Below are 17,597 nucleotides of genomic sequence, written 5' to 3'. Positions count from 1 at the left end.
CTGTGCAGGTGTAGCGAGCCACCGCATTCCCCCGTGCACACAGGAGGTACCCCCAAGCATGGTTAGCGCTGGTGAGAGGTGCCCGGGAAGCAGCCAGGGGGAAGGATTCCCTCTCTCGGCAGAGCACACATAGGGCAGGGCTGGCTGCCTGCTGCCCGCAGGGCTTCAGTGTGTTGCAGGGATAAAAACAGAGTCTCTCGGAGGGATGCAGAGGGGTGGGTAACACCAGCTGTACTGCTGGCGCGGCGGGGACCCAGCTCAGGAGTATCCCAAAGCGATCCGCACTGGTCACAGAGCAGCTGTCGGAAACGGCAACTTTTGGTCATCATCTATCGGAGGCAGCAGCCGGGACGCAGAAGGATGCATATTCCTGTAGGAGACTTCACGGCCCAAAGCCATCTCTTTTAGGAGAACAGAAATTTGGGGTTTTTTTTGGGTTTTAATTTTTAAAAAACAAAACAAAACAAAAAAACCCCAACAGCTCAATCCCAAGAGTGCTTCCTTCTTAACAACACAGTTTAAACACTGAAACACTGGCTTGAGGCTTTAGACATGTATAACGCACACACCTATAAGGGAAAAAGCACACAGACACACAAGCTGAATGAGAAAACAGACATCTGCCCACACATCTCGTGAACAGCTCTTATACAGCAGGGCAGAACCGAGCACAACTGAATAGCAGAGTGTGGGACCAGACTACAGCATTTTTGCAAAACACTGCAAGACTTTTGTTTTACCTTTTGAAAAGGGCAGATTTACAAGTTTTGGTAAGCAAGATGAAATTGGCTTGAACAGGTTTCCACGTTTAGCACGGTATGGATCTTTCCAGTTTCTTCAGCAGCAAGTGTTGGAAACCAGCATATCTCAAACAGGACTTTTAAAAGCTACATACGCAGGGCCAGCTTCAGAAACTGCTTCCCCACAGCTTTTGGCATACTTGGCAACAGCTGATTCCCGAGGCTTTGCATGGAGATCCCCATCCCAAAGGAAAAGATTAAGAGGCTCCGTGAAGGCTGAGATTTGTTCAGACCTCCCCCAAACTTGCGCCTTATCACGAGCTGCCCCCAAGCCCCAAGCTGCAGCCCCATCACCTCCCATCCCAGTGGATACTTGTTCTGCCTCGGTAGGGAACTTCGGGGAAAAAAACAGGGAGGGGAGGAGGGGAGCTAGAGGTGGAGTGACTGAAGTTGCTGGCAGGAAAATTTTTAGAGGCAGAAGCCAGAGGAATAGGTGGCAGAGACTGAAATCAGATCTGCCTTTCTCTCCAATATACCCCTTCAGGGGGGATTGCTCTTGAAGGCACCCAGGACAACCCCAGAAGCAGGAGCTGACCTAGCTCTGCCAGCAAGCTGCATCATGCCACCGTGGGATGCACAGTGCATCCCACCCCGGCTACCCCACCGCCTACAGGGGTGTGTGGGTGGCAACATCTCCCCTCCACAGGGTGAAAACTTGTAATTGCAAGCAGCCCCCCCCATCTCCCCAAGCTGACAGGGGCTCGGTCAGTGACTGGTATGCTATGGAAGGGAGTGCTAAAACGCTTACGCTTCTGAGAGTGCTGCCTGCTCTGCTCCCATGAGTGGGGAAGGAGTCCGAGACCTGGGGCAGCCCCACAGAGCCTACACATGGCTGCAGCCACATGGCAATGGGAGGCTAACAGATGTGCTAACAACCTTTGCCCAAGCCTAGTTCCAGGACTGGCAAGGTATTAAGGGTCTAATATCTGCCCTTACACTCCTAGATAGCTGCAATAAATCCAAATCTTTCACTCTTTAGCCATGAAAGAGAAAGCCAGCCTTCGTGGAAACCCACAGCCATTTCCATCTGCTCTGGCACAGTTGAAAGTCTTAGCTGCATCTGGTTTTGGAAGATCTCTGCATGGCTTTGGATTTAGGCTGTAACAAATCTGAGAGCAAGAAAACAAAGCCTTTAAAGTATCCAAGCAGCATACTTGAGAGTCACAGGAAAAGCACCAACATGGAAGAGAGGAGTAGGGCAACACCACTCCTGTCTAGGCAACACGGCACCCTATCGAATGGTTCAGCCTTTAGTGAAGGATGTCCAGTGCAAGGAACATTGTCCACTTCACCACAAACAGGGTCGTCTTATAAACCACTTGAATTATAAAAAAAAAAAAAACCAATTCCCAGCCAGGTACAAGCTGTGAGAGAGGAGGGAGAATATGTTCAAGGAGACAATGCAGGATAGGAGAGGCATTCAGAGGAAAACAGCCTGCGCTTGGCTGGCAAACCCTACAAGCCTTATTTATGCTCAGCTCTTGGCAAACTCTGCAGAAGTAAGGACTGCAGGATTTGGATCAGAGCTTCATTCCTTGTGACTCGATTCTTACTCATTAGCTGGCTATAAACAGAGTTAAACAAACCAGTCTGCTCTCACCACTCAGTATTTTTATAAAGAGTCTGAATTCCTATAGATGCCACAGATCCATCTGTGGATCTCAAAGCACTTGATGACAAGTTGAGTTTAGCCTCAAAACACCCCAGTGAGGTAGGTATGACAGTGGTCCCCCGATTTTGCACAGAGAGGGGAAATAAGAGAGACCCTGAAAAAGAAAATGTCATTTAAAAAAAACCCCAAAACAATAGGGAATACTCAGGAGTCCCGATTCCCCTTTTAGTCTGTCCTCACCCCTAAGCAAGTTGCATCTCTAAAGAGACCATTTGAGAAGCCAAGTCCTCTCCTTCACATTTCATCAGGCAAAGCACTTGCATTGCTTAATGTAGGAGTTAGCCCCCGTTGACAGTGTCCTTTTCGGCAGTACGCAGAAAAGGCAGCGCTGAACCACAGCACACAGATGAGGAAGCAGACCCAGAGCGAGCACACGCTGCTTCTGTCTGGTTCTCCATGTGTTCAAAGATTTAACGCAATTAAGACATGAGTTTCCTGAGCAGATACTGTCAGACAACCCCCCTTGTGGGGGAGGGAAAAGGAAAGGGGAAGGAAATCCTGGGAAAGTAAGAAAGTTTTGCAGAGGTGCCTGAGACAAGGTGCGCACACGGCACACCTAAGCCCCCAGCAAGGTGGTTCTTGTTCTGGCTTCACAGAAATGAGCCAACTCAGCCACAGGCAGTAGCCTCCACACAGGCATAAGTGCTCCATAGTCTCCCAAGCTACTCCCAGTCTCTCCCACCTTGCTGGTTACGCACATCATAAAAGCCAGATACACGCATCTTTAGGAGAGCCAAGTGTGAGATACTATATGCTCCCCTTCCTTTTCAAGGAGGGAATAAAACTATTTTTTCAAAATAAAATACTGCAAAGGCCACAGTCAATAAAGGAGTCCCCGTACAGACTACCAGAAAGCCTGACCTAGAAAGAAACCCAAACACTGAGTTCAGAGAAGGGAAAACTCTACCTACTTCCCATCCTGTAAGGGATGTGGGCCTGATCCTGTCATGTACCGCGCCATCTAGTTTCTTCACAACCACGTCTGGCACAGTACATGGAGAAGACAGCATCCAGATGACTACCACGCACTTATAAGAAAGGTGCAGGAGACTGCAGGTGTCACTTGGGAATCACCACTTTGGACCCTTGCTCACCAGGGTGCTCCCTTGATCGCGAGAGGACTATCGGCAGATGCTGTGGAACACGCAGCTCCATTGCTGCTGAAGCTGAAGAGGCTGCACCCCCCTGCTTAAGGCGGCTGCTCCCTCCCACTGGCTCATGGTGGGCACTGGCCAGCCCACACCAGCCATGCCATGCAGGACTAGCAGAGACCCACTCCCTGGCATTAACTGGGCCACCGCACGCTGGTGGGAGTGGGGGGCAGCGCCACGAGCTGGTGAAGGAGCCCGGGGAAAGCCTGGGGAAGGCCAAAGGGGACGGGAAGGGCTGTCACAGGCCCCCTTGGAAGATGATGCACCCTGGTAGTGAAAGGCACTGGCTTACGTACCTTGCTGAATTGGGACCCTCTGTGTTAAGACATCCATATGGAGGGCAGGTCAGCTCCTGCCTGATAGAGATATTTGCATGACAAAAGACCAGGCAGAATGAATTGAGCGTTTGCATTCACACGTGCAAATACACAGAGCTGGGGGGAGTCTCGGAGGGACCTGACTGCAGGCAGGTCACTGCCAGCCTCGGAGCTGGCTGAGTCACGCAATGCCCTGTGCCAGCAATGAGACTTCAGACACCGGTTTACACTCATCATTAAAAGCAAACCTTTCAAAACTCTGCAAATCTCAGATGACAGAAGTCACACACGAAAGCTGCACTGAAGGCAAAGGCAGTCTTACAAACCAAACTGCAATTTAAGTTACGCATCTCTCGCAGGAACAGATCCCGGTATTGAGCAGAAACTCCTGCAGTACAGAAAGGCCAAGAAAGGCAGGCAGATTTTCAACATTCAGACATAGTTTGGTATTTCTTAGCTATAGGCTGAAGGCGTACAGTGGGGAAGAACACACTGCGGTGTTTCCAGAGCACAGAAGTTCTCCAAAGCAAGTGCATGCGGCAGAGGTCAGCCCTTCCCTGGCTCCTCTCCTCAAGGAGGGAAGTGCTTTTGCCCGTCTTTCCTCCAGACGCACTTGAAACCAGCTGGAAAGGGAAGGGCACATTCCTGCCTGCACCCCCCTTCCCCTCAAAGAGGCTGTCAGATATAGGGAGGGTCTGTGATTTATCTGAGGAGAAGCCAGCTACTTACCTACCCTGTCCCAGTGCAAATACGCAGCCCTTGCAGGTGCAAAAGGAAGCGGCGGTAAGGCAGACCCTGAGGGGACCGTAGCTGGAGAAACACATTTGGAAAGCCAGACAGAAGGGGACAGAAACGGGGAGCTTTGGGAGTGCCCGACACAGATGCAGGCAAGCAGGAGAAAGAGAAGTAGGTGAGAGATAACAGAGAGCTGTGTCACACAGAACAGTTTCACTAACAAGCACTGGTAAAAAAAAAAAAAGATTAAAAAATTGAAGAGCTGCAAGATGGTCTGATCCAATTCAAGACAAGCAACTTCAGAGACACAGAGAGAAAAACCTCGTACAGGTCCAGCACTGACAGAAGAGGGCACATGGAGAGGAGGAAAAGAGTAAGTCTTCAGTCTCCAGGTTAGGTGGCTCACAGAAGCAGTCCTCTCACACCCACCCTTTGATACCCTCTCCTCCCTGAGCGAACAGGGACTAGCAAACTCCCCCTGCGCAAGCAGGTTTCTACAGTGGAGAGGCGAGCAACGTGCTCTCAGAAACAGCTACAGGTAGCAGAAGCAGAGACACAAAAGTGCAGGCACACGCGCAGCGTAAGGCAGCGCTCCAACAAAAATACCAACATTGCAATCGTGCGGAGAAAGAGAGAGCATGAGATTTACAGTATGCCTGGGACGGGGGAGAAAAAAAATCTGTTCTGTCTCCAAGGCTGAGCTAACCGAGCCAAGTCACCCTGTCGCCTCTTAAGATATTTCTTTCTAGATAAGATATCCCAACTCCCCCCTTCCCTTTCCAAATAAAGTGCAGATGGTCAAATATTACTGGTCCATCATCTGCCAGTTTCAGTCAGCATTGGGGAAATCAAACCCAAAAGCACAATATTGAAAAAAAAAAAAATCCCCAAACAACCCACCCTCAAAATCCCTTAGACTGAAGTCTCAGACTGTAAGCGGAGGACAAATTTATGAGATTTAGGGTCTATGAACTCTTCGGAGAGTTTGATGAAGGGGATTTTCTTCACATTAACAACAAGGCTGAAGTCCAAGCACTTCAGGACAAAAACAATGCCGTCTTGTAACCCGCTTGTGACCGCTTCCTCGCTGACAAGCGTCCACTGCTTGGAGAACCAGCGATCCCTGTCATACTGCAGGGTTGGGCCCGGGTTTAATGCCTGCCGAGAGAGGGACATGTGTTAGCACCGGCCCCGCAACCTGCTCTGCGTCGATGCTCTCTTCCCATCCCCAGCTACAGCTCTGCGAGCACAGGCTTGCCACGCTGCAATTGGTTTCAGCTTCCATGCTTCAGGAGACATCCTCTCCCCAGTCCCTCCCAGCTTTTCAGACCCCAGGAGCAGACACAACCACCAAGAGATCCTCCTTCAGTCCATCCCAGCAAGCTTGCAAAGTTATAGCCCCGACTTCTGCTGTCAGCACTGCCATCCGGCAGCAGTTCTGCAGAGTAGAGGTCATTTCTCCCCTACCAGCCCCATAACCCATCCCATCCCAGACAGGCAGATAGGATAGCTGGTCCTCCCTTCTTCAGGCCAAGCTAAGGTGGAAAGCAGAGGTTTCCATGTTTGCAGCCTGACTGAGGCTGCAAAACTGAAAGCAGAACAGGGAACGCCATTTAATGTTCCTTGTGTTTTAAAGTCTCCTTTGTAATCTTAATGGCACTGAACTGCCCCTTACATACCTGGGCGAGGTCCCAGGTGGATCCCAGTGACAGGGTGCTAAGCCCCATCTCTTGACAGCATTTCTGCTCTTAGCATAGTAAGTCCTGCGTAAATGCCCAGGAGTAAATTCTCACATTTCTAACCCTTCTCTAGGATTGTGGGGTGTTTTTAGAGGAGAAGGTGGAGAGTGGGAGGGGGATCCTGTGACACGTTTCCCTCATCATTCAGTCCCTCCCTGTGTCTGCAAGTCAACAGTCACAGTCAGGGCGTGAAGCAGCAAACTGACATTTGACCAAGCAGCCCACAAATTAGAAACACTGTCAGACAGACAGGGATTTAGGCAATAATTAGAAGCAGTCCAAAATACAGTACTGCAGAGGGGACAAAAAAAAAAAAAAAAATGGTCCTTTGCAGGTTGCCATCTGCATCATGCTGCTACCATGAGCCAGCTGGGAGAATACCCTGTGACTCAAGCCCACCGTCTCGGACACTTCTTTGGTACTCCCTTTGCTGAACTGAGTATGAGAACAATTAACTCATATGCACTTTCAGATAAAGAGACAGATGATGCTGTAGAGGAAACATTATTTCCCTTTAAGACCTGATGCAACCTACAATGCACTGATCATATCACAGACAGCAACTATGAAAACTTCCACTCATCTCCCCTGACAATTTTCTGTTCTGTGTGCGCACACAGATGTGCTATCCCTTTATCCCTCATTCCTGCACCAGCGTTAGAGAAAGCGTTACCTTTGGTGTCATGTTATTGGTGATGCAGAAGGACAAGTGTTGCAAGATGCTCTCCATGCTGTGGTACTGTTGCTGGCGGGTGGTGCGAAGGTACTTCTGCAGAGCTCTTGCCATGGAGGGGAAGATTGCCTGGGCTGCTTCTCGGGGGTCCATCATCTCTCCTGGAGCTTTCTGCTGTTCCTCTGCCTGGAGGCGTTTGATGTGAGTGAAAGCCTCCTCTACTGCAACCACAAGCCTGCAGAAGGAAAATCAGGACAGTAGGAGTCACAACAAGAGAGGCAGGATGGGTCTGTGGTTAAGGCAGAGCCTGGGAGTCAGGATTTACAAGCTCCTATTCCCATCTCTGCCACTGACTCACTGCCTGCCATCAGACAATTTACATAAAATCTTCTCTACTGACAGTCTGAGGGGTAGAGAGCAGCTTTTCTTTCCTTGCCCAAGCCATCCAGCAACTGAGGGTCATAAACCAGGATTAAGACTTTAAAAGCGTGAGTGTCGTACTTGGTTCTGCCAACACAGCATAAACATCAGCTACATGACTCAAACAAGACACAGCTGCCCTTGCGTTTAATGCATGTCTTTGGAAACAACAGTTCCAGCATACAGTACCGCAGTGTGAAGCGTAAGGATGGGCAAGCAGTCAGGAAGGGGCTGGCTATAAACTAGCATGACCCAGGACACAGACTGCTCCGTGACTCTCTGTGCTCACAAGCTGCAGTCTGCTCCGATTTGCATCAACAGGGTACAGACCTTGTGCTGCCGAATGATCGTTCTGCTCCCCTCCACTGAACAGCAACGGGGCTCCTGTCTTCACTCCTAACACTGCAGCTAGAGACATCCTCTGCAAACCATTCCTGTGTTGGCACAGGTGAGCAAACACCAAGACCACACCATAAAAAGGCAAACAGATGCCATACGACACTTGCAAGTTAGCCCAGTACTAAGTAACAAGTGAGGGGCTACACTGCAGTTAGTGAGGAAAAAGTAACGATAATAGAAGAGTCACCCAACAAAACTCTCTTGCCCCTCCAGACAGGACTTGTTTCACACTAGATTTCCACTCAAGTCACCAACTACTGTCCACACTGCCCTCAGTACCCAAAGCACTGTAAAGCCAGGGGAAGCTGCCTCACGACAAGCAGAGGTATAGCATACCATATTCAGACTATATATGAGGAACAGCACGAGAAGCCCTGACCCCTGCCCATTTTGTTTAATTTGACTTGGGGGAGATAGGGGGTGGAAATCAGTTTCTAATCTCCTCATACCTTTTTGTTGCAGCTCTGACCTTCCTCCTTTGAAACATCCGGCCTGATCTTCTAGTGACTGATGGTTTTCCTCTGACTAAGCAGCTGTTCTAACCAAACTCAGCAAGCAATGGAGACGTGCCCGAGTTAGGATGCTACACTGCATGGAAAGGAAAGTTAAAGTTCCTATTGCTCCGAGGCTGGAAGAGAGCCCAAAAGGCAGCGGCTATGGAGCACAGGTCAGAGCGAAGCAGGCTAGGGGGGACGCTGTGCCAGCACTTTCCCAATGAAATATAAACTGCCAAAAGAAAACACAAAACAAACCAGCTCCTTCCAGTTACAGCACATTCCTTCCAAACACAGCTCAGCTCAGGGGTGCCTGTCTGTAAGCAACTTGCCTCAAACGGTTAGGTATGTTAACTACAAACTGTAATTAGGCTCCAGAGCAAATAGAGGCACTATCTCGGGTCACCTCAACTAAGCATCAACTCTGCAGCCTAAGCTTGACTGGCAGAAAACATACCTATGTTCCAAAATAAAATGCAACCAGTTCTGGTCATGTCTTTCCTCCCCAGCTCACTGAAGAGGGCAAACTGCCCCTTTTAGTAGTCTGCAAACACAAATATCCTCCTCGCCATGAACAGGCAACATCAAGTGCTCCACCAATCCTGTCCCTGGATTACTTCAACTGAGGCGACAAGCCTGGGCATGGGGGAAATAATGGGATTTCCTACAGCAAGTAACTACAAATTTGTCAAGCACTGGACTGTTCCTTAATCTGTGACATTGCGTTAGCTAATCTGGCATAATAATCCTGAGCTCTGCTTTATGCACGTTCTTCAGATAATTCCAGTTGCAAGCTGTCACCGTCCCTTGTGCATCTGGGTTTCATACGCTTCTTTGCTGTGACAAATTTACAGCCAACGCCCAGCCTTTAATCACGGGTCCCCCCTCTCGTCAGGCTCAGCAAGCCCCATGTGACTGAGCCTCGCAGCACCGAGGAGCGGCACCCGGGAAGGGACAACTTTACCTTGCACGGCGTTTTTTCACTCGGCGCTCATGGTCAGCCTCTTCATAGTAGAGCTCGTTGTGACTGGAGTCCCTGCGACGGGCCGCGGCTGCAATCATAGCACGGGACTGCCCCGAGGCGTTGTTACCTGGGCCTTTGGGAGGCGAGGACGAGCAAAAAGGAGACAAGAAAGGTGGCGTTACTGTCACAGGACTGGGGCTGGGACAGACCAGCACCTCACAGCATCTGTCACAAGTGCCCTGTGGCTCCAGCCTTCGCAGCCGAGGCTATAAACCCTTCCCCGGTCCTCAGGAGCTCTGATAGAAACCCTGGCAGATAGCACAGGCTTGCAGAGGGGACTTTGGCTTGTGGACAAGGGAAGTTAGTTGGGATGAAAGATCTCACCCAACATACGCAAAGGCAGAGGTGAGGTGCACATGCCAAGGATGCAACTTACCACCCATTACATATGTTTTCAGCTTGAAGGCAAGGGCAGCTGGAACACACCACATTTCAGCAACAAGACAGTGTGAGAGCACCAAGAAGCGGGGAGGTGCAAAGAGGAGAAAGACAAACAAGAACATCAAGAGACATGGAGATGCATGAACAAAAGCCAAACTGCAGTTACATGCAGGGAGGATAAACAGGATGCAGAGGCAGCAGGGTCACCTCTAGACAAAGCATAGGGTTTTCCAGAAGGGCAGATGCTGTCAGAGCAACCCTGCAATAGGGTAGGCTGGGATCTATATGCATAGTAGCTCCTATGGCTCCTACGCTCTCAAAGCAGCACCTGCCATTAGTGCTTCATGGCTGTTAACAGATCCCACATAGCTACAGGAACAGGGAAGCTGCAGTCTGCTCTAACACCCAGACAAGTGACAGAGCTGTCTATTAAAGGACCTTAACTAGTCACCTTAAAATGCAGTAGTAGCTTCTGCAGTTCCCCCATGAAGCTACAGCTCTGGCTGTTTGGGCAGAGAGGGGGAAAAAAATCGTTGCCCCAGAAGAGTCCACCAACCCTTCTATCTAGATAGAGGATAGAGGTGGGTCTACCCAGAGGGGAAAAAAGGAGAAATCTAGGACAGTCTCCAAACCACCAAGAGCTGCTTTTCTGACTAACTGCTCTGAAAGCCCACACTTTCAACTGGCAGTGGTTAAGGCCAATCAATTGCACAGACATGCTTAAAATTGTTCTGCTCACGCAAGGGCAACTTTTTAATTTTTTCCTAAAAAGCACAAACCAGATTCCAAGACAGAAGCCTGAAGCTCAGCAATGGAAAGGACGAACATTCACACAGACAGCTTCTTAAGAGTCTAAACACTTCAGACTTTGCTTGACAGCCCTGAAATGGAGGATATTACTCAAGGGAGACACTAGCTCCCAAATTTGGGTTAGAACTGTAATTTGCCTCATTGACTATGCCTGGAGACGAAAATCCTGGGTTTGAAGGTGAGCCTCTCCACTCTGTATACGAGAGATTACAGAAAGATGGTTTTCCTTCCTGGCTGCTCCAGTATCAAATACAAAAGCTGCCAATAAATCAGGCTGCCTAAATAGCATTACTGTCTTTTCACATGGAGTGTGTAAGAGACTGTCAGGATGCCAAAGTAAGCTGCAGCCAGAACTACACTCTGCTTCGTAAAATGGATGGGAGTCTTTTTAAGGACATGCCTCTAAGCCTGAGATCTCCACGTCCGCAAAGGCAGCGGCATTGCACAAGGAACAGCCCAGGGAACTGGTACTGCCCCAGAAGGGAAGGCACAAGTTTTCAGGCCCTGGCAGGCTCATGAGCTTGACACTTGGAAAGGCCTGCCAGCCACATCTGGAGCTTGCTTCTGGCTCCTTCTCTTCCAACAAAGTCTCGTGAGCTTGCAGCTCCTAAGCTACTAATGCTACCAGACCAGCAGTTTTTCCTCCGAGCTTGGGAGTCCCAACATCCGAGCAGGTGCTGTGGGAACAGAGACCCTGCCACCTCCTGAAGAGATGCTGCAGCACAGGAGAAGACAAGCCAGCTAGTAACCAGAATGGCACGTCCTGCAGCCAGCCTGGCGGGCTGTTCGGTTTGAATGGTGTGCAGACACCTGTGGGATTGGGAAGCCCTCAGTTTCCACATGCCAGGCCTCATCGAGAACGAGCAGCTGGAATGAAAGATTTCACCTCTAGAAAAGTGCAGAGCAAGTCTGTCTGCTTCCCCTCTCCACTCAACTCGTTCTCTCCCACCTGAGAGCTTCTTCGCCCCAGGGAGCAGGGGACACATGATGAGCAAGCCTGCCCCTCTCCCCCTCCCCTGCTTCCCTTCACCCTTCCTCTGTCAGGATGAGGACATCTCACTGTAAGGATCTAAACCTCCAATTAATTTTACAGACTCAGGAGTGCTGCATCAGGTTTGGGGAAACATTTAGAACAAGGTCTTTGAAACTTCTGAAGTCACCAAAAATGGAAAAAAAAAAAAACCAAAACCAAAAACCCAAAACAAAAAAAAAAACCCCAAACCATAAGGCACTAAAGCTTTGTTGAAGGTAAAACAATCATGTCTCATGTTTTCCCCTGTGACAGATATTCTTCATATTTTGGTCTCCACACCCTGCACGCAGAGCCACCTTGCCCAGCTAAGTCTCTTCAGTTCCTTCTCTGTTCCAGCTCTCAAAGCCTTTCAATACTAACGAATTCACGGGCAGGATGTGCTTTACCACATCTTGTCAGAGGACTTCATCGTCCTTCACCATAAAAGCTTCCCAGCAACTTCAGCTCTTCCATCAAAGGAATGCGCACTTTTATAAAGACTCTGATGGCTGGGCATACCGTGCTTACCAAGCTTAGCTTTCACTGATAGAGTTTAAGAGTGTCAAATGATTAAGTCCAGTTTTCACGGCTTTGAGTGTCCACAGGCATCCACCCATCCATCCTCTTTAAAGCCCAAAAGTTTGAAACAGGTTTGCAGAAAGGCAAAGCTCAAGAGGGGTAGTTATCTGTCGCTGAATTTCCATGAACTGCTTAGCATCATGATGACTTGGGAACGCAGCCACGTATAAGCCAGGCATAGCTAATTTCCTGCTAAGGCTGCTGCTTCTTCCCACATTGGTATCAACCTCCTTTGCTTTCCTGAAGGTTGCCTGTGGAAGTGGCATGGTAAATGACTGAGGAACTCATTTAGGTTAAAAGTTGTGTTTATTGTACTAGCACAACCAAGGAGATGACCCAAGGGTGACAAAAAGCAGAGGCTGCCTAAAATAAGCAGTGGTGCTGAAAAGCACTTGTCAAGTCACGTAATAATTAAGCCTGACCCAAAACTTGGCCGTTTCACCTGGCAAAGACAAAAGCCTTATTGTGGGCTAAATGCATCTGTAAAGTCATCTGGAACCAGCAAAATCAGCACTGTTAGGAAGATTTCCAGCAAGAGACAAGGATTTGGCAAAGCAAAAAGGTGAGAATGTGTGCATAACAAAACATAAAGCCAACCCAGCCCTTCCCCATCCCACCCAGTCTCAGAGACTACATTTCACCTCACCTACCATCAACATTGTAGACTTTCAGGCCAGCCATGTGCTTGGCTGCACGGGATTTGGAGGCCGTTAACAAGGCTGGGTTGTAGACTGTGAAATCTTTGTAGTAATTTTCCAGAACCACTAGTGCAGCTCGCTGGATGCTAGGGAAAAAAGAAAAAAACCACAAGACAAAACCCCCCAAAATGCAACAAGTTCTTTTGTTTTCTTAAAATTAAAAAAAAAAAAGAAGAAATAGCCACATTATTTGGAATGGGTTGTCACGCCCGCAGAATTGTGCAATACACAGAATATTAATTACTCTCTCTAGGACCTGAAATTTCATTTGAGGTGCAAGATAAACGTCTCCGCCCTCATCTCAATAGAAAGATGACAGTAAATCCCTAAACAAGGGCAGCACACAAAACTGAAGCACTAGGCTGCCTGCAGTATGGGAAAACACAGAACAAGAGCTCAGCCCGCCTCAGCAGCGGGGCAGCTGCGACCCAGAGACCTTGCCCAGGCTGAAGATCCGAGCACCGCACCAGTTTTGCTGTAGCTGGCCAGCCTAGATGGAAGGACCAGCTCAGGATGGATGCTTTTCCCTTTGAGTCATTTTCGGCCGCACCTCGCAGCTCCTCAGATCTTTTCCATCCAAGCACTGACAAGAGCCCGATCTCTTCAGCTTTCACGGCAAGATAAGATCACTGCCTGAGGAGTACGGCTGCCAGAGAAGGGATTACCTCAGTATTGCTTGTTAAATCCCAGGCAAGGGACACAATAAGGAGCAGTGACACTCCCTCCCTCCCTTTGAAGGGATGCCTCTACATAAAATGACGACACACGGGAGCAAAACAGCACACGCGCCAGCAGCAGGAAAGGCTCAACCCAGAGGTACCTTCCTTTGCAACCATTTCGACAACAGAGAGAGAGATGTCTGTAGGCACTGCTAGTAACAAATAGGACAGTATTCAAAACAAGCCAGAGCTATGGTATTTAAAAAAGCCAATGCAGGATCTAGGACATAGCTCTCTCCACGCTGGTCTGGCTCCATGCCCCAGCCTGGTGTCCGGCTGCCAGTAGTGTTCTCCAGCAAATCACCAAGATCATCGATTCAGCCAGCTGGAGTTTGCCAAGAACCCACACTTAATTTCATTTTGAACCCACAAAAATTATAAGGGAACTGCCAACACATTTGTTGCCAGTTAATTGTAAAGTTCACACTTACCAACAAAGCCTCTCCTAAGGAAAGCAACCAAGTATTCTCACACATATTACAACATAGGAAGAAAACATTACAAGGACAGTAACGTGGGAAAATAAGACATGAACAAATTAAGACCTAAATTCAATTCTCAGCACTACCACTGATTCAATGCGCGCTCCCAGAGGAGCAATTTAAATGTTCCTGTGCCTTGTGCTAATATTAAACTTTTGCATCACACCCCAGTAATTTAAACACACACACACCCTCTGCCATCCTCATTCTCCAGCTGCCCCCCCCTCCCACTGATCAGTGAATTAAGCGTAGATGCCAGCCCATTCACGAGATTCTGAGAAAGAAGGACAAACCCAGACTTGTTCACTGTGTACCTTCATCAGTCAGTATTACGGTACAGCACCATATATTTCTTTAGCTGTGTACCTTTAAGATGATGAATTTAGCTTTTGAAGCAAATTCCATCTTAGGACTGTTTGGGGGTCTTTTGCATCCAGCTAGAGCATCTTAAAGCAGCTTTACTTTTCAGGTGCCAGTCCTTCATATTTCCTCAAATCATGTTTGTTAAAAGCAACTCCATTTAAGCACTCAGCTACTGATATGGAATAAAAAGCCATTATTTCATCAAGGAAATAATCTTCCTTTAATGAAGTAGTAGGGACTGACCCACTGCCACACACATGTAGGTGCTGACACAAAACAAGTGAAAGCCGGTTTATTTCTCCCTGCCAAACTTCTGATTTCTACTGTGAATTTGCTGCAGCTTAAAAACAAAATTTTATAAAAGAAGTCATGTGGCAGCAGCACATATTTCCCCTTCTGAGTGCATTCAAACATGACCGAGTTTTTCCATGTCCGCTTCCCAGGAAGGTAAAACTCCATAAGAGTTTCACCTCAAAATCCAACATTTGGAAAACCAGGATCAACTAAAAACAAGAAGATAAAAATGAACAGAGTTATACTCTGCTAATACACTGCACTCATTTCAGGCAGCGTTGGGACTTCCATCCCAGCAGCGGGAAATGTTTGGGAGGTGCTCCATTGACCAACTAGCTCTATTAGGACAAAGCACAATGCATCACACAAGAGAATAATTTATTTTAATACATACACATTTTCCCTGGACCCCACAGAGAACGTTATCATCAGGATGCCAGCTTTCCCCACCCACCAACCCCTCCATCCCCTCACTAAATAACCTACCCCGCCAATTCATTGGCACACGCACCCAAAATCCAAACACAATAAAGCTTTCATGTTGCAATAAGCAACCATCATTGCCCTGAAAATTAAAGCCCAGCTATTTTTTGTTGATGCAAATCCAGTACAGGCTCAGTCCCGCATATGAGATACCCCAATCACACAGAAGGTGTGCTCTCTAGGGAAAGGATTGTAATTAAACACCAGTTTCCTAAATTTTTACCAGCCCATTTCTGTCTCCCATGTAGTCCATCCTAAGCATGGCAGGTTAGGAAGGCAGCTGGACTGCAACTCCTCAAATTCTCTTCTAAAGAAAAAAAGCAAAAAAAAAAAAATTAAAGAGAAGATGCTGTGGACAAGAAAATTAGAAGGGTCACAATAATTAGCAAGAGCGAGGAGAAGGCTGAATCAGAGCCTTCTGGGCTGTGTTGCTCAACCTCTTCACCCACATCAAGGGGAAGCCTCACCCTGCACAGCGCAGGAGCTGCAAAGCAACAAGAACCCACCTCCCCCCCGAACAGGCCCAGCCGTCACAGGCCCAGCAGAAAGGGACCCAACGCACTTGTGCAACACCATGTGCAAGGAGGAGGGTAACTGCAAGCAAATAAGCGTCCAGAGCAGCCCTGAGGAGCGAGTAGGAGCAAAGCAAAACGCTAAGGAGGCCTGCTGTCTCCCAACATTCAATTCAATTTTTTGGGACTTTCCCCACTGCAGGGCAGACCCTCTGCTGCCTTGCGAGCAAGGTGAAGTGGCTGCAGCAAGCCTCCTCTCCACCCACACGCCAGCTCCAGTGGGAATGGAAACTGGCAGTCTTCCCAGAGCCCGCATTTGGAGGCTGTTTCCTTGCAGAAGTGCCTAAGGAGGAGTTCAGCACCATGTCGGTCACTGCATTCAGTCACCCCGCACTTCAGCAAACCGAGGCTTTCCTTGCTCTTACGATTTTAAAAGAATGGGGAGGGGCAGGAAGAAAATGAACAGAAAGTTTCAATACTTAATTGCCTGTTTGGAGAGGGTCAGAGTGAGGATCCTCCTCACGTCCTACAAAGCAGATCTGGCAGCCCAATATATTTCAGGCATTGTAACAAACTACTAGAACACAGAAAAGCGTATTGGGACACAAAGAGCATTTTCATGCAGCAGTTCAGACTCAGAAAACCTATGACATGAGAACAAAAAATTCTCGCACAGGCCAGTGACCTACTGGAAACCCAGTTTTCCTTGAAGGCAATATCGGTAAGGCTCTAGATTTTGTTGCTTTGCATTTTGTGTGGTTGGAGGGTTGCTTAGTTTGTTTTCTTTTTTTTAATTATTATTATTACTACCCTGAAGAAGGCCATGTCACAGCACATTGCCAACACGGAAAGCAAACAAGGAGATCCAACAGAAGCACAGGGTACCTCAGTGGCATTTGGCAGCAGAGAAACGCAGTCCTTTACAAACAGTAATGAATTAACTTCTACAGGCCATCCAAGGAAGTGGAGGAGGGGACTATGTGACAAAGGCAGCAACTATTGCCAATTTTTTTTCTCTCAAAAGGTAAGTCAGGAACAGTTTTGCCTGAATACTTGCACACGGGATTTTGATATTTGAGGTCTTGCCATACTCTGTAGCTCAGAGGCCATTTTGGCTTTGTATTTGCCTTCTGTGACATAGCTACACCAATACTGAAATTGGCTTTTTTAGAGGATTTCCAGGAAAACAAGCCAGCACTATACTGAAGCAAAGCACAAGGAAACAAGCCTGTTTATGTAATCAAAATACTGGTTTTGGGCCCTGCCAGTTTCTAGAAAAATGGTTTCGAGTCTTCTGAAGTGGTGGGAAAGGGTTAGTGAAAAAGAAAATAAGGAGGAAAGGAAAAAAAAAAACAACCCACCAGAACACCGAAGCCACACCCCTATGCTCAAAGTTGCATTTGACACACTAGGGTCAAACCCAGCAGGCTGCAGCAGCCATCATTCTCATGGTTTTAGCAGTTTCGTGCTTTCCTGCTAAGCTAGAAATGTAGCCTGTCATGGTACTATACCAACCATCAGCTAGATACTGCTAATCATCGAAGGCAGAGGAGTGCCTCACACTTTTCCAACAGATCTAAATACACATCCAGAAAGAGCTGCTTGCTACCAAGAGCACCCACTTCCTTACCTTGCTATGAATGCAAATCGTGTAGCATCAGAGTTTAGGGTGAGCCACACACCTAAAATCCACAGGGATACCCAGAGAGGCCTGATCACTGCTGTGCTAATTAAGGGCTGAGGGCAGAGGAAGCCTAGGGTTACTCAATCAAATGGTTCCCAGCACTGACTCCTCTCCTCCAAACAACGTTTTTTATGTTCTCCAAAATAGACACAGCAT

The 17,597-nt window shown here is 48.2% G+C and overlaps 1 protein-coding gene across 1 annotated transcript in view; it reads right to left on the bottom strand.

The window, feature by feature from the left end:
• Positions 1–5,587: 5,587 nt before the first annotated feature.
• The window catches only part of VANGL1 (VANGL planar cell polarity protein 1), a 31,840-nt gene continuing 19,830 nt past the window's right edge, over positions 5,588–17,597 (bottom strand). The window contains exons 4-7 of the mRNA XM_009587099.1: positions 12,857–12,990; positions 9,365–9,497; positions 7,088–7,322; positions 5,588–5,833 (exon numbers count right to left, since the gene is read on the bottom strand). Coding sequence (XP_009585394.1) covers positions 5,588–5,833; positions 7,088–7,322; positions 9,365–9,497; positions 12,857–12,990 — 748 coding nt within the window. The remainder of the gene's footprint in view (positions 5,834–7,087; positions 7,323–9,364; positions 9,498–12,856; positions 12,991–17,597) is intronic.

Source organism: Fulmarus glacialis, unplaced genomic scaffold (genome assembly GCF_000690835.1).
Source record: "Fulmarus glacialis isolate BGI_N327 unplaced genomic scaffold, ASM69083v1 scaffold23051, whole genome shotgun sequence".
Classification (NCBI taxonomy): domain Eukaryota; kingdom Metazoa; phylum Chordata; class Aves; order Procellariiformes; family Procellariidae; genus Fulmarus; species Fulmarus glacialis.
The sequence above is the reverse complement of the archived record's forward strand: the minus strand, read 5'-3'. Positions and strand labels throughout refer to the sequence as shown.